A 26,236-nucleotide genomic window follows, 5' to 3' on the forward strand; every position below is an offset into this window, starting at 1 on the left:
ACAGCATCTTAAAAAGCAGAGACATCACCTTGCCGACAAAGGTTCGTATAGTTAAAGCTATGGTTTTCCCAGTAGTGATGGATGGAAGTGAGAGCTGGACCATAAAGAAGGCTGATCGCCAAAGAATTGATGCTTTTGAATTATGGTGCTGGAGGAGACTCTTGAGAGTCCCATGGACTGCAAGAAGATAAAACCTATCCATTCTGAAAGAAATCAGCCCTGAGTGCTCACTGGAAGGACAAATCCTGAAGCCTAGGCTCCAATACTTTGGCCACCTCATGAGAAGAGAAGACTCCCTGGAAAAGACCCTGATGCTTGGAAAGATGGAGGGCACAAGGAGAAGGGGACGACAGAGGATGAGATGGTGGGACAGTGTTCTCGAAGCTACCAACATGAGTCTGGCCAAACTGTGGGAGGCAGTGGAAGACAGGAGTGCCTGGCGTGCTATGGTCCATGGGGTCACGAAGAGTCGGACACGACTAAATGATTAAACAACAACAACAAAAATATTTATTTCTTACATTTGCATCCCACATTTCCTTCAAGAAGCTCAGGGCAATGCAAGTGCTTCACCCTCATTTGGCCTCAACCTGTGAGGCAGGTTAGGCTGAGAGAGTATGACCATCCCAAGATCACCCAGTGAGCTTCATGAACCCAGGTCTCCACATTCCTAGTCCAACACTTTTAACCAGCTTTTGACAACCTGCTTTGGACTGCAACTCCCATCAGCCCCAGCCATCAGGAGGGCACCAGGTAGGAAAAGACCAGCCTTAGCCATTAGCCCCCCTATGAGTTCTCACTAGAGGACAGCAGAAGGTGAGGGTGGCACTCAGGGCACAAAACCCCATTGGGAATGAAACACGCTCCCCACTCATCCCTTAGGAAGATGTTCCAGCTTCCTTTGGCTGCTCATTCAGCCCCAGAGGTCAAGGGTTTGTTCTTGCAGCAATCAGGGCTCTGGCCCCCTCAGGGCCTTTGAGGGGCCCCCTCATGAAATCCCCCTTCCCTGCATTTACAGTTTCCCTTTTCTACGTAAACCACTAAACATTTACAGAGATAGGAAGAAAAAGGTGTGAGTATCAATCTACTTGAATGTTAGAATGCAAGCAGTTAACCCCACTAGGATCATGTGGCATATTTTTAAATGTAAACCACAGGGTGGGGGTGGGGAATTGACTACTTTTTTTAAAAAATACTATATCATTGGATGTCAACCAGAGAGTTAAGTGCATAGCCAGTGGTGAGAAACTAGACCTCAGTCTTTGTTTTTTGCCATTTCTCATGGACAACAGTCCACCCCCAGCACAAAAGGAGTTCTGGTCAGAGAGGCGGAAAGCAGATGCTGCTGGACTACAACTCCCATCATTCCTAACCCTTGGCCACACGGACTGGGACTGGTTGAAGCAGCAACTCACAACATCATTATTTTAATTTATTACCCTCCCTTCACCCTCAGGCCCTAGGGAGAGTTACATAATCTCAAATACATTATAAGAAAGCTGACAATCACAAAATTAGGGTGGGTCCTAAAAGTATGCACCTCAAGTGTCCGAGGGCGAGGTAAAGAGGCTCGCTTTCAGCATTCTCCAAATACCGTAGCTAAGTTGCCAGGCACAGCTCTGTGAGGAGGATGTTGCACAGAGCCTTAGGGCTGCCAGGGAACTCTCTCTCCCAGGCCTCCCTTGCCCAGTTTCTGAGGGGGATGTGTGGAATGGCCAAGAGGCCCCCCCCCCGGCTGATCTTAGTATTCCAGATGTTCTTCAAGGAAGGAGGCAGTCTTTCCAGATACCCAAAGTCAACGTTTAGGGCTTTAAACACTAATGTGAGCACCTTGAATTGGGCCCACAAACAAATCACCAGCCAGCGCAGCTGTTTTAGAAACAAGGGTTACATGAGTTCTAAAAGCAACTCCAGTCAGCAATCCGGCCACTGCATTTTGGACCAAGGAAAGTTTCCAAGTTGTCTTCAAGGGCAGCTCCTCGGACAGCCCATTGCCATAATCCATCCTGTTGGCAACCCTGGCCTAATGCATCCCTACACATTCCACCAGGTTGCCACTGAAAGAGACACTGGAGCTATTCCCCCACCATCCCACAGCCCCCTCCCACAAGGTTCTGTGGCAAAAGCAGGCCTCAGCTCACCTGTGTGGTAACCATGATCTGAAGTATAGAACACGTATGTGCTGTCCAACAGGCGAAGGGACTTCAATTTATCCAAAACCTTCTCTACCATGTCATCCACAGACAACAGAGTCTGCCACCTGCAAGAAAGCGAGGACATACTATATATTGCAGAGGCAGCAATGTGGTACCCTCCAGATGTTGTGGACTACAACTCCCATCAGTCTCAGCCAGAAACGGGATGATGAGAGTTGTAGTTCAACAAAATCTTGGTGCAACAGATTGAGTTACCCCAATAAACTGCATTATTGAAGCAGCAGGGAAGCCACTCGGTGTATGAGGGAAGAGCCTGTATCTCTACTGTTGACCCTGCACAAACAGGCAATCTTCAAATAGTTCTGCTGGGTCAGACCAAGGGTCCATAGTCCAATGTTCACTTTCCAACAGCAGCTAGGCAACTGCTTCTGGAAGGCTTGCAGCTGGGCTCCTGAAAGGGACTGTCCTGTTCTGGTTCCATGAAGATGCCCAGACAGGAAGGTCCAAGTGAGCAGGCGTTAAAGGGCCAAACCTCTGTCTGAAGGAGGACCCTCCTCCTGGGCTCCATGCCTCCCGCTTAGTGCACTCCCTGCACTGGTTTGGGAGGCACTCAATTGATCAGGCCCAGGGGAAGGGGGCCTGTGAGGGTCCTGGCTCCAGTTCAATGGGTCCTGGAGCAGTGGGGCATGCTTCAGGGGCCTCCTGCCTGCCAGATGGAGTTCAACAACATCCAGAGGCCCACACGCTTCCCATTCCTGAAGACTCAATATTACAGTTAGGCAATGTGGAATTGTGCCCATTACTCCTTTACCAGGTACTTCTCACCTCACAGCTCTTCCATACATCACATCTCACATCACACCTACACTGGCAATGGCTGATGGGAGTTGCAATTCAAAGCATCTGAAGGATGTCAGGTTGAGGGAAGATGCACACTTCCTGAGCCTCACTGCCTCTCAGACGTCTGTCTCCCTCAGGGTCTCTCGGTGACTTTGGATAAAAGCCCCCACAAATGTTTCCCACCCATGGCCTCACTCCTTTCAAGCTTCTACCACAGCTCCTACAAGTGGCATTTCGGGCCCTTTCTTACCGTTCCCTGTAGACGTTGTCCAGGAACTCAATGGATGTGTTTGACATGGGAGTCTTTGCTTGCCTTATCAACCAGTGCTTGTCCTATAAAGGGAAGAAGATTGTGGAGGCTTTATCAACAGAATCCAGATGACAAATATTTGGAAAAAGGACTCGGACCCACACCTGATGACACCATCACCCTTGTGCTCTTCCCCCCGCCCCTCCCCCATGTATGTAACACCTGCCATTTTAAAGTTCTGATTTACCTTTTTAAAAACAAAATACAGTAAGAAATGCACATAAGTGCCACAATTCTTTGATTATTATTATCCTTGCTGTCTTAAGAAGAAAAGAGCTACATCACAGCAGTTCTCTGGGACCACGGAATGAAAGCTGCCCACATCAAGGCCTTTGAACTCACCTTTCCGTGGACGTTGAAGCTTCCATTGCGTGGCGCTTTGATGCTGCTGTATGCCGACTTGTAGTGGGGAGCTGCCGTCCAGGGGGAGTGTGGAGCAGGTGGCGCCAGAACCATGAGAAAAGGAGGGTGGGAAAGCTTCTCCAGGAATTGGAGGCTCCGGTTGGTCTGCAGGGATGGGGAAGGATAGAGAAAGAGACATGGTGCTATGGGAGGGAATCCTAGGGAGGCATGGAAGGGGTCAAATACAGCTGTACTTTGCTTTTCAAACAGCTTAGTTCTTGAACATTTTGGCTCCCAAACGCCGCAAACCCGGAAGTGAGTGTTCCGGTTTGCCAACTATTTTTGGAAGCCAAACATCCGATGGAGCTTCCTGCAGCCAATTAGAAGCCACGCTTTGGTTTCCAAACGTTTAGGAAGTCGAACGGACTTCCAGAACAGATTCCGTTTGACTTCCAAGTACGACTGTACCTTGCTCCACAGGTTAAGGGTTTTGAAAGAGAAATAGATAGCATATTTCCCATTCATGTCTTTCCTCTGAAGTCCCATTTTCACGGATGTGGAAACTGTGGCTCTCCAGATGTTGTGCAGACTCCAGCTGCCATCAGCTCAGCCAGCACAGTCCGTGGCCAACAAGATCTAGAGGGCTCCCCACCCTGTCCTAAGGATTTTGATGGAGTTAACTTTCAAAGTAAGCATGGGATTCTAAAGTGCCAGTTTATCGTGCAGTCATATACAATCTTTCTCTCTCTATTGTGCTTAGTTTCCAGGTGCTGGTAGAAGTGTGTGTTTTCCTGACCTGCAACCAACAGCAGGGGAAACTGTTTTGCATGTCGTGCAAAAGTGCACATGAAAACACTCTACCCACTTCACTGAATCAGGGCTGGAGAAACAATTTCAAAGAGATGCCTGTATTCCTCCCTGGGCAATCTTCTAGGGAACCACATGCCGGGGGGGGGGCAGGGCCAGAGGCAAAAAGAGGTGGGCAATGAATATGAAATTTATCCACAAGCTAGTTTCTACACAAACTCCTCTCCATCCACCATCCAGGCAAATGAGAGTCATGATCAGAGTTTAAGGACCCGTTCTAGCCAGGCAAAAACACCCAAGGAGGATGTGAAGGAAGGCTGGGGCAAGAGAGGCCTAGGAAGGTGCCTTTGGACCCTCACAGCCTGAGGCTGCCCACTGCTGTCCAAAGGCTCCTCTAGGTCTCGGTGCCCCATCTACTACAGGCACCAACTGAGTCACTGACTTGGGTGACTGGCTGCTGCAACAGAGAAGCATAGGCAGAGGTGGAGGCCTCTTGTTTGCTTGGAAAAGCTCTTCTCCTGAAAGCCGAGAGTGAAGAAGTGGGAGAAAAAGAGGCAGGGAGGGAGTACTACAGATCCTTTCTACAAAAGGAGAGTTTTTGGAGGAAAGAGATGAACGTCAGAGACTTGGCAGGCTGTCTTCCAGCTTCAATGTTCTCTTTCTCACTTTAGTTCTTTCCTTGACAGACATAAGTAGTAGTAGTAGTAGTAGTAGTAGTAGTAGTAGTAGTAATAATTTATTATTTATACCCCGCCCATCTGGCTGGGTTTCCCAGCCACTCTGAGCGGCTTCCAACTGAAAAATAAAACACAGTAATCTATTAAACATTAAAAGCCTCCCTGAACAGGGCTGCCTTCAGACGTCTTCTAAAAGTCTGGTAGTTGTTTTCCTCTTTGACATCTGTCGGGAGGGCGTTCCACAGGGCAGGCGCCACCACCGAGAAGGCCCTCTGCCTAGTTCCCTGCAACTTGGCTTCTCACAATGAGGGAACCGCCAGAAGGCCCTCGGTGCTGGACCTCAGTGTCCGGGCAGAATGATGGGGGTGGAGACGCTCCTTCAGGTATACTGGACCGAGGCCATTTAGGGCTTTAAAGGTCAGCACCAACACTTTGAATTGTGCTCGGAAACGTACTGGGAGCCAATGTAGATCTTTCAAGACCGGTGTTATGTGGTCTCAGCGGCCGCTCCCAGTCACCAGTCTAGCTGCTGCATTCTGGATTAGTTTTAGTTTCAGAGTCACCTTCAAAGGTAGCCCCACGTAGAACGCATTGTAGTAGTCCAAGCGGGAGATAACCAGAGCATGCACCACTCTGGTGGGACAGTCTGCAGGCAGATAGGGTCTCAGCCTGCGTACCAGATGGAGCTGATAGACAGCTGCCCTGCACACAGAATTGACCTGCACCTCCATGGACAGCTGTGAGTCCAGAATGACTCCCAGGCTGCGCACCTGGTCCTTCAGGGGCACAGTTACCCCATTCAGAACCAGGGAATCCTCCACGCCTGCCTCCTCCTGTCCCCCACGAACAGTACTTCTGTCTTGTCAGGATTCAATCTCAATCTGTTAGCCGCCATCCATCTTCAAACCGCCTCCAGGCACTCACACAGGACCTTCACCGCCTTCACTGGTTCTGATTTAAAAGAAAGGTAGAGCTGGGTATCATCAGCATACTGATGGACACCCAGCCCAAACCCCCTGATGATCTCTCCCAGCGGCTGCATGTAGATGTTAAAAAGCATGGGGGAGAGGACAGAGCCCTGAGGCACCCCACAAGTGAGAGCCCAGGGGTCTGAACACTCATCCCACACCACCACTTTCTGAACACGGCCCAGGAGGAAGGAGCGGAATCACTGTATATCAGACAGTCCCCCCAGCTCCCAGCCCCTCTAGTGAGCCAAGTAAGCCAATGGAATTCGACTTTTTTTTATACTAATTGATGACACCGAAAAAAAGCATTCTGACTTTGTTGAATGGGGCTGCCCTTCAAGTGGTCTAGCTACTTGATCGCAGGAGGATCTGGGAAGCCAGAAACAAAGGTGACATGGAGGGACAACTTACAATGATGTCCGTGAGATAGTCTTCTTCATAGTGCTCCCCGTGCTTCTCCTCATGTCCATTGACTGAAAGAGTGTAGTTATAGTACTTGGAATTCCCCACCTATGGAAAGAGGCACAAAGGGATGATGAGTTGAGTCACCAAAGAGCCAGCTCTGGAAACTGGTTCTTGGCACTGGGCCACCCCACAATAAGAAGGTACTGTATTACAGATGGAAGCCAGACTAGGATATTTTGGTGCCTGTGGGGGGGGGGAGAACCCAAAGGAAACCCTTCTCCAAACAAAGGGCAATCGCTCAATGGCAGAGCCTCTTGTTTTGCATGCTGATGGTCCCTGCTTCAACCCCTGGCATCTCCAGTTAAAAGACAATGTAGCAGATGATGGAGAAGGCCTCTCGGCTTGAGACACCCTGGAGAACTGTTCTCACTGTAGGAGACACACCAATTGTCTGAGGAGCTGCTTCTACTATTACTGAGGATCCTAACTTCCAAATCTGCATTTGAACAGCTGCTCACTCTGTTCCCACAGCCTCACAGTATTGCAATACTAATCTAGCTTTGTTTGCTTCTTCTTTCTCCCATTCACTAGGAACACAGGAAGCACCCCCAGTTTATTTATTTGTTATTAATAAATATCACTCCTTTCTCTTCCACTCCCTTTCCCCTCAGAGGAGGGAGACCTCCTTTCCCCCTCTGCCAAGTTCTACAAGAATGTACATTCAGCAGCTTATTGTCTCTCGGCAAAGGCCACCTGGCAAACTTCAGTTCTGAGCACAGGTGTGAATCTGGATCCTGCATATTGAAGTCCAACACTCTGCCCCAAGGATCTCACCTTGCCCACTGTGAACTTAGGAGGGAGGGAGGGAGGGAGGGAGGGAGACGGAGAGGGAGAGGAAGAGGGAGAGAGAGAAATGGCACCTACTCACCAGACCTAACCAGTAGCTCCAGCCCGGTGGCATATATTGAATGCCTCCTGCTTTGGGGTCCCCATACTGTAATAGAGGAGAGTTGCCAAGTCAGATGCAACAGGCATGCATTGCACACGTCTTTTAAAGGCAAGGAAATGTGATGCCCGCAGAATGCCCATCATCTGCATATAACATTTGAGCATCGGTGGCATTTGTCTGCAGAGAGCTTTACCTGGTTGAGATATTTGCCAGAGTAGAAGGTCTGGTAGCCTTGCCTCTGTAGGTAAACCGGGAAGGTGAATGGCTCCTGAAACTTCTGCCAGGCTGGGCTGCTGCAATTGCCCTCCAAGGAATTGTTCCTCACCAGGTGGTTGTGAGGGTATCTGCCGGTCAGGATGCTGCTGCGGCTCGGACAGCACAGAGGAGTGACTGCAAACTGGAGAGTGACATGTCCATTCAGGAGGTCAGCCTTTGCCCTACAAATTAGACTCCCTCCCTCCCCAATCTGTGGACTGTCCTAAGCATCTCCCTAAACTCAGCAGGGGTACCACCAGCACCACTTCAGGTCTACAGGGCCAAGGCTGTTTAAAGGTCAGCACCAACACTTTGAATTGTGCTCAGAAATGTACTGGGAGTCAATCTTTCAAGACTGGTGTGGTTCCAGCAGATGTTCCCAGTTACCAGTCTAGCAGCTGGGGTGTTTTAGCTTAGGAAAAAAACCTCAAGTGAACACAAGCTAGCAGTTTATATATAATAAAAAAACAACATGGAGAGAGGAGAAAGAGGAAACCACCCCCTCTGTGCTTCAGGGCTGTTTCTTATTCCCAATGCACCTGGGACTACAATCACTTTAAACTTCCCAGAGCAACTCTCAGCAGCGTTACCCAGATACTTACTGCGTTGGCAAAAGTGGCGCCTAACTGACCGATCAGGGATGTTGTCTTCTTCATGGGGGTCTGAAAGGTAGAACAAAGCAGTCACATCTGGGCCACAGGCCTGAAAATAAGCCTGCGAACACACAGCTGATCACCTAACCAACAAACTCTCATGTCACTCATCGCTGCCACTGGTCATGCTGGCTGCAAGGGATAGGAGTTGGAATCAAACGAAAGGCTGCAGGTTTCCCCAACCCCTGATACAGAAGATGGTTGGGATGAGGGCAGAATGGCCTTCTCCTTTCCATGTTCTGCAGCCTACAATCATTTTCAGGAACACCTGCCACAAAACGTTCTTATGAGTGTTTGGGGGCAATTTTCTTTTTCTGCAATTTAATCTTCAAAGCAACCCTTTGAGTCTGGCTCAATATGCACATCCACTCCCCGAAATACCTTTGCGCCATTTCAATAAATGCAGAATGGCATTCTTTGTCCATTGTGGCATAATGGTAGCCTAAAATACAGGTCTTGAACCAAGAGGTCAAGACCTCCGCCATTTTTAGCAGCAAAATTAGAGACAAGATGAGGGGGGGAAGGAGAAGAGTTCATTTTAAAGAGACCAGGCCTGCCTCCTCAGAAAACATGGGGTTTCTTCTTTTCCCATGAGGCCACACTGGAAATGAACCAAAGTCTAATATTCTATTTTCCTACTTTCACAACAGCCCCAGATCCCACAGGTCTCCTTTGTGAACCATCTCTCAGGGCTAAGTGACATGTTATGTTAGCTACACAGGTGTCTATTTAAGTGCGCAGTTTTTGTTTGTTCTCACACAAATTGCCCCTGTGGGGAACCTGATCCAGACAAGGACCCTAGCATGGGGGGTAAGAGGATTTAACACCATTCCCCAACCCAACCCCTGCCACGCCTGTGCCTGAAATTTGTATTGGGGTGGGTAAGTGGGGGGGACTCCCATTCACTTCAATAGGAGCTTTTCCCCTATGCAAATTGCAGACCCAGACCCATGGTCCTTGGTTCTTTAGTATTCTTATTGTAAGGAAAGGCCACATTTTGGAAAGGGCCACATCTCAGTGCTCAAGAGTCTTGTTTTGCATGCAGAAGGTCCCAAGTTCAACCCTCAACATCTCCATGCAGAGCTGGGAAGGCCCCCTGCCTGAAACCCTGGAGAGCTGCTGCCAGTCAGTGTAGACAATATTGAGCTGACTCAGCCAATGCAAGTTATCACAGCATCTGTCACCATATCTATGATCAAGCTTTCCGAGGGGACTGGCCTCAGTGTTGCTATGGGGATGCCACCTGGCCCCTGCCTGCCACAGCTGCCCAGAATTATTTAATTTCTTTCAAGCATGGAGGGAAAACTGTTCAAGAAGTTAGTGGTAACCCGAGGTTTGCAAGATGGATACTTAATTTCCTGCTCTAAAACCATGGTAAGATTTGCCACACACAAAAGCCATCAGACATATTAATTACATTTGTTACACCATTTGTGTTATTCGTTTTAAGGAGAACTATAAACTGAAGTACCGAAGGGGGTGTCAGAAAGAACAACCTTCAGAAGGAAGCTCAGCCAAGGCCCTCCTCCCATGGCATCACTTTCTGCACATGAGGGTGTCATCAAGTCGGCAGCATGTTGCATGGGCTTGTTTCTGCATCTTCAAGATGATGCATGTGGGAGAAGAAGCCAAAATGTATGATGGGAAGCAACAATTCTGGCTAGGGAACCTCCACAGAGAAATGAAACCTGAGGCTGTGGCAGCCCTTTTGGGGCCAGTTCTGATAAGCATGGCACATGACGATGTTCACTTGTTCTACACTTCAGCCCCATGTAAATGTTACAATGTGTGGCGGTTTCAGATTTTCACTCCACACTATTTGAGGACAAGGCAAACTGCATCCTGCTGTCATTCCAGCAACCAAACATGATCTGGAAGCATAGAGAACCACCGGCACTCATGTGGGACTTTGTCACATGACTGGCTTCCTGCATGTCACCAGACAGGACGATGGTGCTCTCCAAGGCCAGGACCAGCAAGGCACAGGCAGACACCCCCCTTGGCAGTTTCTAGAGCCAGTTAACAAAGTACATAGGAAAGGGCCTTTATCTTGACACAGAGCAGTGGTCCTCCTGGTTCTCACACAAAGCGCCTCTCTCTGCCCTGCCTGGATATGCCAGAGACTGAACATACACGACACAGGAGTGACCAGAGGAGGAACAACCGCAAGGAGGAGATACGTCATGGTGCATCTGCCACAGCACAACCGGGCGCCCGCACCTGCGCCAGACATGTCCCTCCCACAGCTGCCACTCTCCAACGGTCTGATGTCTTCTTTTTTAATCATTTTTATTAGTTTTCCAATACAAACAGCCAATTATAATATTCCAAATACACTATTCCAATTAAAAACAATAAACTAAAAAAAACAACACCCAAATTGTTGTCCAAATTGTTAATTATTAATTTTTTACGGACTCCCCATAGTCTGGACCTCTGAAGCATATTTCCAATGTCTCATCCCTGCTCTTTGTTGTTTTTCCTGTTTTCCACACTCCAATCTTATCACTTTAAAGTTCTGTCCCTGGCTCTGCGATTCTCAATCATGTCCAAAATCATATATCCTTACATCCATCGAGCACAGTTTCATTCAAAATGTATATTTTTCCAACTTGTTTAGCAGCGCAGCTCCTCCTTCCTTATTCCAATCTCCAATTCTTTTGAAGTTTTATGATGCAGCAACTCCCATCTCATTAAGTTGTTAAGTTATTCCCATCCAGGCTTTTGTCCAAATCTGTCTTTGATGTAGGTATATGTTTGCATACTGCAATGTAAATGAACTGTATTCCACAGATGCAAATTATTTGACGATCGATCGGCTTTCAGAGACCTTGCAATCCCCCCTCCCGGGCCCTAGGGTGGGAGGGCTACTAGACATCCATTTAGCCTTCTCTCTTGCACTTAATGAAAGTTCTGCAAACAAATGCTCTGTATTTTATCTCAAATTATTGTCTCAAATCACTGCAAAGTAAGCCAACAAGCATTTCCCACTTCTCTCAAAACAGAGAAAAACTTTCATTTTTCTATTTTTGCTGCGTCACAGGTGCCATCTTAATTCTTCTTTTCTTTATCAAGTCTTTCAAACCAAACAAAGTTGTACAGTTAAGTGTCTAATCATAAATAGAAGTCCATCTGTACTCCTCAAAATAAATTAGGTTTCTTAATGAGGCTTGGCGTAGAAAACAGATTATAAGTGTTGAGAAGGGAAAAAAACTTACCATCCTCCGTAATCCAAACTCAGTGACTGAGAATCTCTTTGAAGTCTCTATGAAATCCGAGCTTAAACGCCAGGGACTGTACAATTCTGCAGGTTTTTTCTCAGTCTTCTTCGGTCCAGACTATGTCTGTTTATTGTCCAAATCTAATTATTTTATCTAAACAGACATCAGAGAGTGCCGGCCGTGTCGTGCTCTGTGACCCAGTGTTCTGCCTCTTGCACAATGCAAGCTGGCAATCTTGGACAATCTGCAGTTCTTTGAGTTTGAGACAGTCCTCCCCCATCCTGGGGAGTCTGCCAGGGCTAATTACCGCCATATCAGCCCTGAATTACTGCCACGGCTGAAGTCCGATCATATGGGAGTCAGTCATTTCCCACCGCCGGAAACAGGATGTCTCCAACGGTCTGACTTCACCCCCAAAGGTGCAGTCAGTTGCCAGTCCTCTTGATGCCCATATGTGGAGCCACAGGAGGGGTACAACCTTGCTCTTTCCTTCAGGTAGCAAAGGGCTAGCCCCTGTTTGGATCCCAAGCCCCTCAATTCCCTGCTTCTCCACCAGGAAGTACCACCGAGGGTTGCTATCACAAGGAAAGAAGCTGGAAGGGCTGCTGCGCATGTATGTCCCTCTCAGCAAACAGGACCCTTGGATCAGGACCCTTTGGTCCTTACAGACCAACAAGAAGGAAGGCCGTGGGGAAATCCTGTGCTGTCACTTGGGCATAAACTCAACTCAGAGGAACTTACTTCGAAGTAAAGCATGCATAGGGATGGCACAGTCCAATGTACACTCGGATGCAGCAAAGCCCCCCTGAAATAAATGGGGCCTGTTCTATACATGGGTTTGCAGTCAAATAGCCCTGTGGCCCCTTGCTGGCTGGCTTAGACTTTGGCAAAGTTATTGATCCCTTCACAGCAGAACAGTAAAAAAAACAACCCCACCTACCTACCTTTGGACTATAAAGCCTTTATACTATTGAGGATATACATTCCTTTAATGTATATCGGCTTGTGGCTCAGGTGTACTTTGAGGTCTCAGAGAAACATGGGAGTTGGAAGGTACCCGAGGGTCATCTAGTCCAACCCCTGCAATGCAGGAATCCTGCCCTCAACTGTCCTTGGGTGGGCTCGAACCGGCAACCTACTGGTTAACAGCCAGGCATACTGATCCACTGAAGCAATCTTGCCGTATACAGTACTTTGTGCAGAGGAAACGCACTCTGCACACGCACGGACGTGCTTTTTGCTGAACCGAGGCATTCAGGAAAGGCTGCGAGGCTGAGCTCAGTCCTACGTTAAGTAGCCCGGAGGAACACGTGCATTTCGTATCCTATATATGCCCTTACTGTACTGTACAGTACTGTGATTCTGAGTAATCTGGAGAGGCGGACCCCCGGCACTTACCATGCCCCCGATCTCTCGGTCTTGGTCATCGGTCAGGATTAGCAGGATATTGCCCTTGGCTTTCCCCCTTCCCCCTCCGGCTACTGCTTCCTCCGCGACCAGGAGAAGCCAGGCCGCGAACAGAGCGCCGAGGGACCCCCGCTTCAAGGAGCCCCCCATGAGAAGGGCGCGGGCACGCGCGAGACTCGCCAGCTGCGCGGCAAAAGCGCCTCCGCTCCGCGTCCCACTGGCCAGGAAGTCAAGTGGCGCGCGCTTCCCTGCGGGGCGCAGGATACCTGCAAACTCCCTTAGCGAGGAGCCTGCGCTGACCCACAGAGACCCTTCTTGCGCCGCGGCGTCTCTGGGGTTTGGGTGTCTTTTTTTGCAAAGCTCGTCACTTTCAGTTCCACAAAGCAAGAGGGGGAGGTGGGCGGGGCCGCAGGGAAGGTTTGCCGGGAAGGGGGCGGGGCCAGGGAAGGCCGGCTGCTCCTTCGGCCCGGATCCTGCGGTGCCGCCTGCCCAGGTGGGCTGCTTGCGAGCGAGGGATCCCGTGCCCGTTTCCACGGTGAGTGAGTCCCCCTGGCCTCCTTCGGTCCGGGTGAATGGGGGCGTCGTCTGCAAGGCGGTCGGGGCGCGGCGTTGGGCGGGAACCGGGAAGCCCAGCCCTGCGCGCCCGCCTCTCCTGGGACTCCGGCTGCTCCCCTTGGCCGCTCAGCGCTCCTGGTCCGCTGAGCTTACCTTGCAGGCAGGGTTGTTGCGCGGATGAAGCGGGATGGGGAAGAACCACGTACTGGAGGGTAGTGGGGAGGCTTTCGCTCGCTGGACCGCTTTGATGTGCTCCTTCCGCGCACCCACCGTTTGGAACATGTTGACGTTGGGCAGGACCCTTTGCTGGACTTTTTTTTCGGTGCCTGCTAAAAACATATTTTGCTTAGACAAGCCTACCCAGATATGTAGAATGTTGATATTATTTTAATCTGTTTTTAGCTTTCTATTGATCTTAAATTGTTTTTCAGTGTTACTGAATACTGTATCTGTTTTGATTGATGGTTTTATTATTTTTGTAAGCCACTTAGGGGTTTTTCAAAATACTTTCAAGCAGTATCTAAACTTTATGAAATAACTAAAAGCGAGTGAATGCAATAACAGAGGCTTCTCCGGCTGAGTCTGGGTTTTGCGTGCCCTCCTTCCTTCCTCCATGAGCCACTTCCAGGAACTGCCCACTGGCCCCCATCCCCATCTTGGCTTTCATGAGGTCCCATGGGCCACATTCCCGCTGGCCAGTGGTGGGCGTAGCCAAAGCAAAAGTGGGTGGAGCAACGAATCCTGGGAATTTTACCTTTATACAGAAAGACCAGCCTCCTCACTGACACCCCTGATGGGATTTCACCATTGGGAGGTCCAGCCGGCAGCTCCCTCTTCGTCTCAGTCCCGGTGATTCCCATGGAACACGAACACGACTCAGGGTCTCAGCAACCTGAGCACGCAATCAGCAGAGATGCCCACGCAGTTTCAGCGGTTGCAGCGGAGATGATAAGGCAGCAGCAGAGAGGCATTTTAAAGTGGTTTATTTACAGCTATATTACAGCATGAAGAGAGAGCGAATGATGCTTTCTCTCTTCCATCAGATCAAACAGTTCAGAACAGAACTCAGAACAGAACCAGTACAGAACTGAAAGTAGAAGTCCATAAAAGGATATACCTAGACATGTGACATATATCAGCAGCAACATGCCTAAGTCTTAAGGTGGAACTGAATCTCCTGACATCACTCCCCCATTCTGTGAAACCTTAAGCTCAGCAGTTCCAAACTGTAGCTTTTGCATATAACTGTGCAACTGTTCTTTATTTACAACCTTGGACAACATATCAGCCGGAATTTCATTACCTGGCATGTATGATATTTGGACCAGTCCTTTCTTTATGCATTCCCTTGCACGATGTAATTTTATCTGCAAATATTTGGTCCTCTGCTTGCAACTCTCGGATGCTAGCAAAGCTAAACAGGACTGATTGTCTTGATATACCTGAATAGGACAAGACACATTAACTCCAATATCCTTGTTACAGGTAGGTAGCCGTGTTGGTCTGGATCGAAGTAAAAATAAAAAAATTCCTTCAGTAGCACCTTAAAGACCAACTAAGTTTTTATTTTGGTATGAGCTTTCGTGTGCATGCACACTTCTTCAGATACAGTGAAATGGAAGTTTCCAGGCACTTATGTAGAGAAGGGGTGGGGAGGGGTGGGGATGGGGAGGGGGGATCACTCAGAAGGGTGGTGGAAATGGGTGATTGACTGACTGATAGCTGTTGATGACCGGAAACGACTGCAAATGGTTTTGCATGAAAAAGCAAGGGTGGAGATGGCTGAAGATCGCTTATCATGTATAATGAGATAAGAACCCGATATCTCTGTTCAAACCAGGTCCCTCCATGGTTTTGAGCTTGGTGATAAGTTGCAATTCAGCAACTTCTCTTTCCAGTCTATTTCTGAAATTCTTTTGTAGTAAGACAGCTACTTTGAGATCTTGTATAGAATGTCCTGGGAGATTGAAGTGTTCTCCTACTGGTTTTTATGTCTTCTGCTTCCTGATGTCAGATTTATGTCCATTTATCCTTTGGCGTAGGGTTTGGCCTGTTTGTCCAATATAGAGAGCTGAAGGGCACTGTTGGCATTTGATGGCATACACAATGTTAGAGGATGAGCAATTAAATAGTCCTGAGATGGTATGTTGGATGTTGTTGGGGCCAGTAATGGTGTTGTCTGGGTGTATGTGGCAGCAAAGTTGGCATCTGGGTTTATTGCAGGCTCTGGTACCAGTGTCCATGTTAAGTCTGGTGGTTGTATTATTGTGGGTGAGGAGTTGTTTAAGATTGGGTGGCTGTCTGTAGGCAATGAAAGGTCTTCCTCCCAGAGCTTCCTCCAATATCCTTGAACAGTTGCAACAACCATTCACAATCCATTAAGGAGAGTGAGAGAGCGTTGAGCTCTGCTTCACAGGAACTCTGACAAACGGTTGTCTGTTTCCTGCACATCCAATCAAAAAGACAATGGTTGTATACATAACAAACACCTGAAGTGCTTTTGCTATCTGTGACATCACTACCAAAACTTGCATCTGCGAAGATTTCCAGACCTCCAGTCTTTTGACTTGTGAAACGCAATCTGTAGTGCATGGTTCCTTTTAAGTATCTACAAATGCGTTTCAAAGCACGCCAATCCTGAACAGTAGGATTGTTGGCACGTCTGCTCAGCAAATTACAGCTAACAGCAATGTCAGGTCTTGAAACTCTTGCGATGAAGTTTAACTTACCTAACACACATCTATACAGTGTAGTGTCGGTAAATGGTTCTGCATCATCATCAACTTTATAACCTTGTACCATAGGTGTGTCAACAGGATTTGCGTCAATTAAATTCAATTTGTTCAGCACATCAGTAATCTTTTGAGTTTGGTGTACCAGAAAAGTACCTTCTTTGTTTCTCTCAACCTGTAGAGAAAGATAATTGGAAACTTCACCTAGGTCTTTCATATTGAAGTGTTCCTTCAACTGCGCAAGTGTACTCTGGTACAACTCTTTGTTCTTCCAGAAGAACAGCAAATCATCAACAAAACAAATACAATATAGTTTTTGCTCCCCCTCTTGTTTGACAAATACACACGGATGAGCGATACCTTGCTTAAATCCTAAGGAAAGCAATGTTTCTGTAAGTTTGGTGTTCCAACACCTGGCGCTCTGCTTGAGCCCATACAGTGATTTCTTTAGTTTGCATACCATTCCCTTTGGTACATCCACACCAGCAGGGGGCAGTAAAAATATATCTTCCTGCAAAACCCCGTATAAAAAAGCTGTATCGATATCATGATGGGCGACCTGAAACTTTTGTTCAGACGCAAATTTAAGCATGAGTCTCACCGTCTCGTATTTCACGGTAGGAGCAAAGACTTGGTGAAAGTCCTCCCCCGGTACCTGCGAAAATCTCCTGTGGGGAAGATTCTCGGGCAGGGCGAAGGATGAGAGGATCTGTCCGTGTCATGACCCTCAGGTGGAAAGCCTTCCACATATGGTTTTTCATTGTAACCTTTACGTCGACCTTCGTCAACGGTTCCTGGACCGGCTCTACATTCCCAGAGGGAGACCAGAGCGGGAAATCTTGCGGTTCCTCTTGCTGGGGAAGGACCCGGTCCTCACCGAGATGGTGGCTCAATATCTTAATTTACTATTTTCTCGGCGTTGTATTCTGCAGTCGTCTGAGTCGCCGGAAGCCCCATTGTCGTGAAAGCGGATGGCGGATTATTCCCTTCCCTCTCTTGGCACAGCGTTTGCCACAGTGACAGTTTTAATCTGTTATTATTTTGTATGCGAGTTTGTTTGATGCCAATAAAGGTTTTACTTACTTACCTGCGAAAATCCTCTGGCGACCAACCTTGCTTTGTGTCTCATAATCTTTCCATTCTGGTTAGTCTTGGCCAGGGGTCCCCAAACTACGGCCCCCGGGCCGGATGCGGCCCAATCGGCCTTCCAATCCGGCCCGCGACGACCCCCGCCGCCCGCTGCCGCCGCCCGCTCTCACGGCGCGCGGCGCAGCGGCGATCTGAAAAATCGGCAAAAAATCGCCGAAAATCCTTTGTGCGCATGCGTACGGGCCTCTCCCGACCCGGAAGAGGTCATTTCTGGTGCACTTCCGGGTCGGGGGAGGCCCATACGCATGCGCACAAGCGATTTTCGCCGATTTTTTTTTCCGCCCGTGTGCGTGTGCGCATGCGCACGGGCGCGCACTCCCCCGCCCTCCGGCCCGCTGCGCGCGCACTCCCCTGCAGTCCGGCCCACCGCGCGGTCGGCGCGGCGGGCACCGGCCCGCCGCTCGGTAAGTCTGGGGACCCCTGGTCTTGGCTTTAAACACCCACTTGCTGTCAACAAGTCTCATTCCCGGGACAACTGGAACTAGCTCCCAGGTTTGATTTCTATCTAAGGAGTCAATTTCAGCCTTCATGGCTTCCAGCCATGGCTGAGCCTGCTTTGGGTTCAATTCCTGAACCTCTTGGAAACTAGCAGGTTCAAAGATTTTTTCAGAGGTACCAAGAACAGCAACAGCTGTCTTTGCATATTCATCAGCATATCTCTTGGGCGGTTTCCCCTTTGTGGCCCTCTCGGACCTTCGAACAGTCCGTTCTTCATCTTTACTTAACTCCTCCTTTTTAGGAGAAAAGCGACCAATGGTGAACAGAGGTTCTTCTGGTTCAGTGTCAGACGCATCTGATGGTCTGATTGAGGCTTTTGCACTTAAATAATCTGCAGTGTCACTATCAGATGCTGATAGTGCACCTGCGCCTCTTACTGAATCAGAATCAGAACCAGAATCCTGCTCATCATCATCCTCAGCTTGTGCTTCTTCTTCATCATCATCAACAGGATGAATCTGAAAAATCCCCACATTTTCCCCCCCATTTGGGATTGCACTGGACACTCTTGGTGATTCTTACAGTTTGAGTGTTTTTCATCAACACTCTGTACGCTCCATTTTCGTATCCCAAGAATATACCAGGTTCACCTCGTGTCCCCAGCTTACCACTTTGTGGGGTGTTTACCCACATGTCAGATCCAAAGATCCTCATGTGTTTGATGTAAGGCTGTTTGCCAAACATCTTCTCATAAGGGGTACACTCAATCGCTGAATGCCACCTGCGATTAAGAGTGTAAACAAAATTAGATAGTGCCTCGGCCCAATACTGCTCAGGTAAATTGGCATCATGCAGCAAGGTTTTAAGTCCCTGCTGTAAAGTTTGTCCTGCCCTTTCACACAAACCATTTTCCCAAGGACTTCTGGGGCATGCCAGATCGTGTTGAATTCCCTTCTCAGACAGAAAAGCTTTAAATTCATGAGAAGTGAACTCCCCTCCATTGTCACTGAATAGGCACTTTATCTTTTGGCCCCTGGCATTTTCAAGCCATGCACAGAAACCCTTGAACTTTAAAAAGGCATCTGATTTCTGTTTTAGCACAAACACGTGAACATATCTGGTGTAGGAGTCTATTAGGATCATAAAATACCTAGATCCACTCACAGATGGTGATAGTGGACCTACCAGGTCTGCATGGACCACCTGATAAGGCTGGGTTGCCTTCCTCCCAGACACTTTCCCTTTGGGTGCAACTTTCACCTTATGTTGTGCACAGGAAACACACTTCATATGATACTTGCAGGGTTTAAGCTTCAAGCCCTGCACAACCTTGGGCATCTTGGACACTGCTTGCCAGCCTAAGTGTCCAAAAATGCGATGGTATTCGTGAATACAACCTGCATGAAGAGGCCTATTAGTTGTGTTAGCAACATAAGCAACATTTTCATCAGGTTCACCCTCAGACACTTTTACATCGTCAAAAGTCATCAAAAACAGTTCATCAACCTTTTCAGCACGTACGTATTCTTCATTGTTCTTAGTGATAATGGCAATGCCATTCCTGAAAGAGATGTGAAAACCCTTTCTGTCCAGCTGTGGAACTGAAAGTAAATTATCCTTTGCTTTTGGCACATAAAGCACATCAGCAATCTCTAGGTTTAGAGATTCTAACACAATTGTCCCAGTTCCTTGAATGTCCAAAGATGATCCACCTGCCTGTAAAATCTTCCCCTTAAAGGCTTGAAATGAAACAAAAAGATGTCGGTCTCGGCAGATGTGGTTCGTGGCACCAGAATCGACAACAAAGAAGTTATTAGCCTTTGAAGTTGCTGTTATCTTAGCCAGCATAGCTTTACGCTGTCCACTTGGCTGCTTTCCACCGCTGCCACCCCCCTTTCCTTGTTTGCCTTTGAAATTTGCAGCAGCTGTCTGTCTTTCCTTATCTTGCTTCTTTCTGCAGTTTCGCTTTACGTGACCTAGACCTCCGCAACCATAGCATCTGATCGTGAAGGCTCTAGCGTTATCAGCTTGAGATTGGCACGTAGCAGCTGGCTCCTGTGATTTGCAACTGGCGCCCTCAGCTCTCCTCCGATCCCACTCATTTTGCAATACAGCAATTACTCTAGCTGCTGTTAAATCTTGTGGGGAGGGCTGCTAACTGGCTAGCAATGGCATCAAAGCTGTGGTCTAAAGAGTCCAGAATCAACACTGCAAACACAGCTTCTGGCAAAACAAATTCACGATTCACCAGTTCCTCCCTCAGCCGCTGCATTTCAAGAATGTGGGCACGTAAATCACCTCCCGGCTGGAGTTTCATGTTGTGCAGAGTCCGAAAAAACAATAGAACTGACCCTGCCTGTTTGCGTTCATGGGCTTCACGTAGTACCTCCCACATTTGTCTCGCAGACGCTCTGTTAGCAAGGGTAATTAATTCTGTAGCTGAGACACATCCAATAATCAAACCGCGAGCTTGTGAGTCACATTGAGTCCAAGCATTCGTTACAGGCGCGGGGGGGTTCTCTTCAATCACATGCCAGAGCTTTGCAAGTCTTAACTTGCCTTCTACATATATTTTCCATGTATGATAATTAGTCCCATCCAGAAGAATTATCTGGTTAGAGCTTCCAAGCATATTCTCCATTTTTCCAGCCACCCGTTACAGGCAATCACTTTGGAAAAATGCCTCCGCTCCAGCTCTATCTCACAGTCAATTAATCACTGGGACAGGTTTACGACTGTCTGTTTCAAAGCTTTCTCCGGCAGCAGCCAGCAGCTTGCTGAATAAACATTTTGCTGCCTATCGCTCTCCACACATACCTCTCAATTGCTCCGATGTTTTCAGCACTGATCAAAGCCGCATTCGGAACACACTGCCTGCTCCTGGATCCATAACCGGCTGATCCAGAGACCACCAACCATCTCCTCTGGGCTTGACGACCCTTGTACTTCTGGGCCCGGAACCCTTTTGATGGGATTTCACCATTGGGAGGTCCAGCCGGCAGCTCCCTCTTCGTCTCAGTCCCGGTGATTCCCATGGAACACGAACACGACTCAGGGTCTCAGCAACCTGAGCACGCAATCAGCAGAGATGCCCACGCAGTTTCAGCGGTTGCAGCGGAGATGATAAGGCAGCAGCAGAGAGGCATTTTAAAGTGGTTTATTTACAGCTATATTACAGCATGAAGAGAGAGCGAATGATGCTTTCTCTCTTCCATCAGATCAAACAGTTCAGAACAGAACTCAGAACAGAACCAGTACAGAACTGAAAGTAGAAGTCCATAAAAGGATATACCTAGACATGTGACATATATCAGCAGCAACATGCCTAAGTCTTAAGGTGGAACTGAATCTCCTGACAACCCCTTCTCCATCCTCCACCCAAGCACATGCATGTTGCACTGGGCATTCAAGAACATATTCCAGCCAGACAAAGACTGCAAGAAGCCAGGCAAGTGAGGCGTGTGGCCCTCACAGAGTCTCTCTCCCCCCCCCCCCCGTGTTAGGATAGGCAGAACTCTGCTACAGAATCATTTTTACGATAATTCCTTTGCTCAGTCTTGGATAGAACATTGCTGTGTTTTTCTTACTGCCTCTGCTCTTCATCTCTTAATAGCAGCCTGAGACTTGGGTTTTAGTTGCAAGGAAAAGCTGCTTCTGCTTAACTATCTCCAGCAACATTCTAAGAGATTTTTTTTATAGCTAAGACTACTATTCAAGATACAGGAGAAAGGCAGGTAAAAAACAATATACGCCTGGCATATATGAATGTTATTATTCACTGGGAATATAGGAAATGGGGGGATGCAATGTGACACTATTTGTCTCCCTAGTCCAGAGTTGTTTCCTCTGACTGGCAGCCCAAAAGAGCAATGCTATACCTGTCTACTCAGAAGTAAACCCCCATTGAATCTGATAGGTGTTACTTGTAGGAAAGAGTGTCTAGGATTGCAACCTACTGCTCTTCCCTTTTGTATAATTTCCCCGGCTTTTCATGGATAGGAGAGCTATGGCCCTGAGCATATTCATTTTGCAAACTTGCTCCAGCAGGCAAATTAGGATTTCTCTTGTCCTCTTGGTGGACACCTGGGATTAAATATATGTGACATAACCGTTAGATTAAATACTATGCGGCAGGGATTCCATTTTTAACTACTATTTTGTTGATAGAAGGTTGGCCTCTCCCTCTCCCTGCATTTTATTTATTTAATATCTATTATATCTCATTTCAAAAAAATGTATACACCGCTTGTTCATAAGAAAACCTGAGAGCTGTTTACAAAAGAAAAAACAGTAAAATCCGGAAAAAATTACAACCCTACTTTAAAACAAGCTGTGAACCTTCCTGAGATCTTTAAATGGGCAGAATGCGTATTTAATAATTAAAAAACCCTAAAAATAAAAATAAAACATACAAAAGATGAAATACTAAAGCAGATTAAAATTACCTCAGCTTTCTAAGCATCTGGATAGGCTTGTTTAAACAAGAATGATTTTAGCAGGCATTGCAAATAGAGCAGAGGAGGCCCTGGTCTCTCAATCTTGACTGCTTTCTTTCTTTTGGGGAAGGCCTTCCTTCGCTAAGCCAATGATGTTGCAGCTTCCAGTGAAGAAGAAGAAGAAGAAGAAGCGCTTGTGCCTGCCCAGCCCACCAGCTCACCTGGCACGTCCTGTGCGCTTCCCCCAAGTGGTGCTGTGCCTGGTGGAGAAGAGGATGGGAGCCACACGCAAGGCTTTCCTTACCACTCTGGCCCGCCAAAGGGGTTTCTGCGTGGAGGATGCCAACAGGTAAAAAAGGAGGTGGGCCAGACTCTCCCTCTGAAGAAGGAAGAGGAAAAAGAGGGCAACCCATCCTGGATTTTCATGCCACAAATGTCCTGGGCGCTTTTTGTTCTGTTCTGGTGCAAGAGCAATAATGTGGTAGCATGAGGAGGCCAAACACCTGATAAAGTGGAGTGATGTGTGAATGGCCCCTGCTAGGACAGTGACATGTCGCAGGACACCCGGCCCCCCCTCCCGAAGCCTACAGTCTGGCAGTGTTGGAGAAAGGGGTGCGGGGTGTGTGGGCTGCCCTGGGTGTCATCATTGAGGGGGGTGGCAAAATGATAAAAAAAAGTTGTTGTTTTTTTAAAATGGGCTCACGAAACTTTTTAGTTCAGTCAACAAACGTAACAAAACATAAATGGCCTGGGTCCAGTTTACCTGAAGGAGCGTCTCCACCCCCATCATTCTGCCCGGACACTGAGGTCCAGCACCGACGGCCTTCTGGCGGTTCCCTCGTTATGAGAAGCCAAGTTGCAGGGAACTAGGCAGAGGGCCTTCTTGGTGGTGGCGCCCGCCCTGTGGAACGCCCTCCCAACAGATGTCAAAAAGGAAAACAACTGCCAGACTTTTAGAAGACATCTGAAGGCAGCCCTGTTCAGGGAGGCTTTTAATGTTTAATAGATTACTGTGTTTTATTTTTCTGTTGGAAGCCGCTCAGAGTGGCTGGGGAAACCCAGCCAGATGGGTGGGGTATAAATAATAAATTATTATTATTATAACAACACACAGCTGGCACTGGGCACCACACTGTGGGGGCTGGCACTTACCTCCCTACAGCTGAGGGGGAAGGCGGCGGAGAGGCTCGACGCAGCTCGCCCCGCCCCCAGGGTGGCTTGCCCCGTCCCATGCCCTGCCCCCATGCCCTGCGCCCGGCTTCAGGACACGTGCGATGGACCTGGCACCCGAGCGGCTAGCTACGCTGCTGCTGTCTGGAGGGGCCCTCTGCTTGCTGGACTGGATTGACTGGGTTGGGTTTGCACAGCAATGTTGCTCAGAGTCTTCTTTCCCCCTTCCTTCCTCCTCCTCCATGTGGTGCTTTCCAGTGACAGAGTTACCCACGTGGTGTCAGAGGGCAACTCTGGAGATGAGGTGGTTGAGTGGCTGCTGAAGAACGGGAGCCGCAGCATCAATGTTTTGGGTCGCTGCCCGGCGCTGCTGAACACCAGCTGGTTCACAGAGAGCATGAGTGCTGGGCGACCTGCAGAGATTGAACCCAGGCACTGTCTCCAGGTGAGGAAGTAACCTTGCAGACCCTTGTCCTGGGTTTCATCCAGGTGCAGGTACACCATGATTCCCATTGTAAGCATTACAGTGGCACCTCCGGTTACAGACTTAATTCCTTCCGGAGGTCTGTTTATAACCTGTTCTTAACATGAGGTGCGCTTTTGCTAATGGCGCCTCCCGCTGCTGCCATGCCGCTGGTGCACAACTTTTGCTCGCATCCCAGGGCAAAGTTTGCAACCAGGAGCATCTACTTCTGGGTTAGCAGAGCTCGTAACCCGAAGCATTCGTAAAGAGGATGGTACGTAACACGAGGTTCCCCTCTATTGATTACTTATGGAAACACCTTTCTAGGCCCCCAATGCACCTCACAACAAAAAAACTGCACTGCTCCTCTCAGTCGGATGCTGAGTGCCAATGACTGTGTAGCCACAAGAGGACTGCTGAGAAATTGGAGGTGGGGTTCTCAGCATACCTGGCAGGGTGGGGAGTCCCACGTATATAGGAGCACAAATGGTATTTAGGAAAAAGTCACCTAGGAGAGCAACACCCCCCCCCCAATCAAACCTGCTTGTGAGGACTGAGGTTTGCTGTGTGTGCTGCAATCTCTGAGAGGCAAGACACTCCATGGGTGCCAGCGCTTCCCTGGGTTTGGTAGAGTATGAGACCCTGAATCCTGGGGTCGTAGGTTTGAGCCCCACGTTGGGCAAAAGAATCCTGCATTGCAGGGGGCTGAACTAGATGACCCTCAGGGTCCCTTGCAAGTCTATCATTCTATGGTTCTATGAATGTAGGTTGATGGAGCTGGTGGTGTCCTTGGGCTACGTGCTTTTATTTACACATATATGCAACCTGAGCAAAGGATGGAGGGGTTCACAGCATGAAAACTGCAACTGATAATGCTTTTTTCCTATAGGGTTCCAGGGGAGCTCCTAGTCATATATTTGAGTCAAGCTCAGGGCAGGCATGCCTCTGGGTCTCCAGGATCAGCCAAAACTCAGACACCCAAAACCAACTCCCCCTGGCCTATTGTTCTCCTTTGTAGGATGACCACCCAGCCAGGTGTTGGGGTGGGAGGGGAAATGCCTACCCACTGCTGGAAGCATCCTCAGTTGTTACTATGGCAACACATCTCTTCTTTGAGGTGCTGAGGAGGCCAGCCAAGGAACAGGTCTGGAAGGGACCCATGGATGACCATGACAAGCTAATCCCCCAAACCCATAGTAACAGGGCTGGCTGATGGCAACCCTGAACAGAAGCTCTCTCTACTGCAACATTTCATTGTGAGTCCCACAGAGGAACAAGGTCAGACAGGGCCCAGCATTGTTTAACACTTGCTCTTAATGCCGTTTGTCTAGAATACCTCTGTGTGTGTGTGGTTTTTTGGGGGGGAGGCGTGATCTGTAAGTTAAACAGGGAGATAGACACAGTCTGCCCAGCACCATTTCCAGAGTGGTTTAACAACCAATCCCTCTTTCCAGGGAACTCTGGGAATTGTAGCTTGTGACAACTCTTGGCACCCTTAACCACAGCTCTCAGAATTATTTGGGGGAAGCTACGGTTGTTTACAGCGGTATTATAGCACTTTAAATGTATGGTATGAATGTGGCCTAGGAGTGGCTTAGGTGCTGTCATTTTTTGTGCAATTAGTAATTCCTTACCAGAAAAACAGGGTGGAGGGTGCCTCTCTAATGCCATTTCTCTCTCTCTCCCTCCGTAAACACAGTTTCCCAATTTCTCTCTTCCTACCCACCCCCCAGTTTCTTGCTTGTGCTCTGTTGTGACACTACTAGAGTGTGACTAAGAGAAAGTGTTTGGGGAACTGACATGTATACAGAAGGAGGATGTAAAATTTAAAAACTATTTTTAGTTCCTGACTCTGAGCCCTTCAATGCAGGGGAGCTAAATGTTCTGTCTTTCAGGTGGCTGCCCATGCAGAGATGCTGGAGGCCAGGTGCCAGGTGCCAGCGTATGCTTGCCAGCGCCGAACTCTGCTTGCGCACAGGAATCAGACACTCACGGTAATCTGTTTCTGGGGACAGGAATAGTTAGTGATTGAGCAGAGAACAAGGCTGCAAGGACAGAAAGTGTCTCTGTCACACTCATGGCAAATTATTTAATACTTATGAAAATTATTGCAGATAAATGCAGAAGCAGGAAACCAGAAGCACATGGAAAACATTTTGAGCCCATTTGAATAAGGGAACAAAAGCAGCTCAACCTAAACATGGCCAATGTGAGGGCAGAATATGGATTCCTTGCTCACCCAGTTCAAACACTGAGTAGGCCTTATGGTGCAACCTCACTAAATTGCATAGCTCAGGTATGAT

At 48.3% G+C, this 26,236-nt stretch overlaps 2 protein-coding genes across 4 annotated transcripts in view; one reads left to right on the plus strand and one right to left on the minus strand.

Annotated features, from left to right (window-relative positions):
• LOC118088022 (N-acetylglucosamine-6-sulfatase) overlaps nt 1-13,508 on the minus strand; it is a 28,099-nt gene extending 14,591 nt beyond the window's left edge. Inside the window, exons 1-8 of one of the 2 annotated variants that reach the window (XM_035121210.2) lie at nt 12,982-13,508; nt 8,312-8,371; nt 7,648-7,851; nt 7,434-7,499; nt 6,512-6,610; nt 3,649-3,813; nt 3,247-3,329; nt 2,142-2,260 (exon numbers count right to left, since the gene is read on the minus strand). In XM_035121210.2, the coding sequence (XP_034977101.1) occupies nt 2,142-2,260; nt 3,247-3,329; nt 3,649-3,813; nt 6,512-6,610; nt 7,434-7,499; nt 7,648-7,851; nt 8,312-8,371; nt 12,982-13,140 (955 nt within the window). In that variant the 5' untranslated portion in view covers nt 13,141-13,508. The other variant, XM_035121211.2, reaches the window with a different exon arrangement.
• POLM (DNA polymerase mu) overlaps nt 13,434-26,236 on the plus strand; it is a 29,546-nt gene continuing 16,743 nt past the window's right edge. For both annotated transcript variants that reach the window (XM_035121206.2, XM_035121207.2), the window contains exons 1-4: nt 13,434-13,525; nt 22,431-22,649; nt 23,729-23,915; nt 25,829-25,927. In XM_035121206.2, coding sequence (XP_034977097.1) covers nt 22,450-22,649; nt 23,729-23,915; nt 25,829-25,927 — 486 coding nt within the window. In that variant the 5' untranslated portion in view covers nt 13,434-13,525; nt 22,431-22,449. The remainder of the gene's footprint in view (nt 13,526-22,430; nt 22,650-23,728; nt 23,916-25,828; nt 25,928-26,236) is intronic.

This window comes from Zootoca vivipara, chromosome 6, assembly GCF_963506605.1.
Source record: "Zootoca vivipara chromosome 6, rZooViv1.1, whole genome shotgun sequence".
NCBI classification, from domain to species: domain Eukaryota; kingdom Metazoa; phylum Chordata; class Lepidosauria; order Squamata; family Lacertidae; genus Zootoca; species Zootoca vivipara.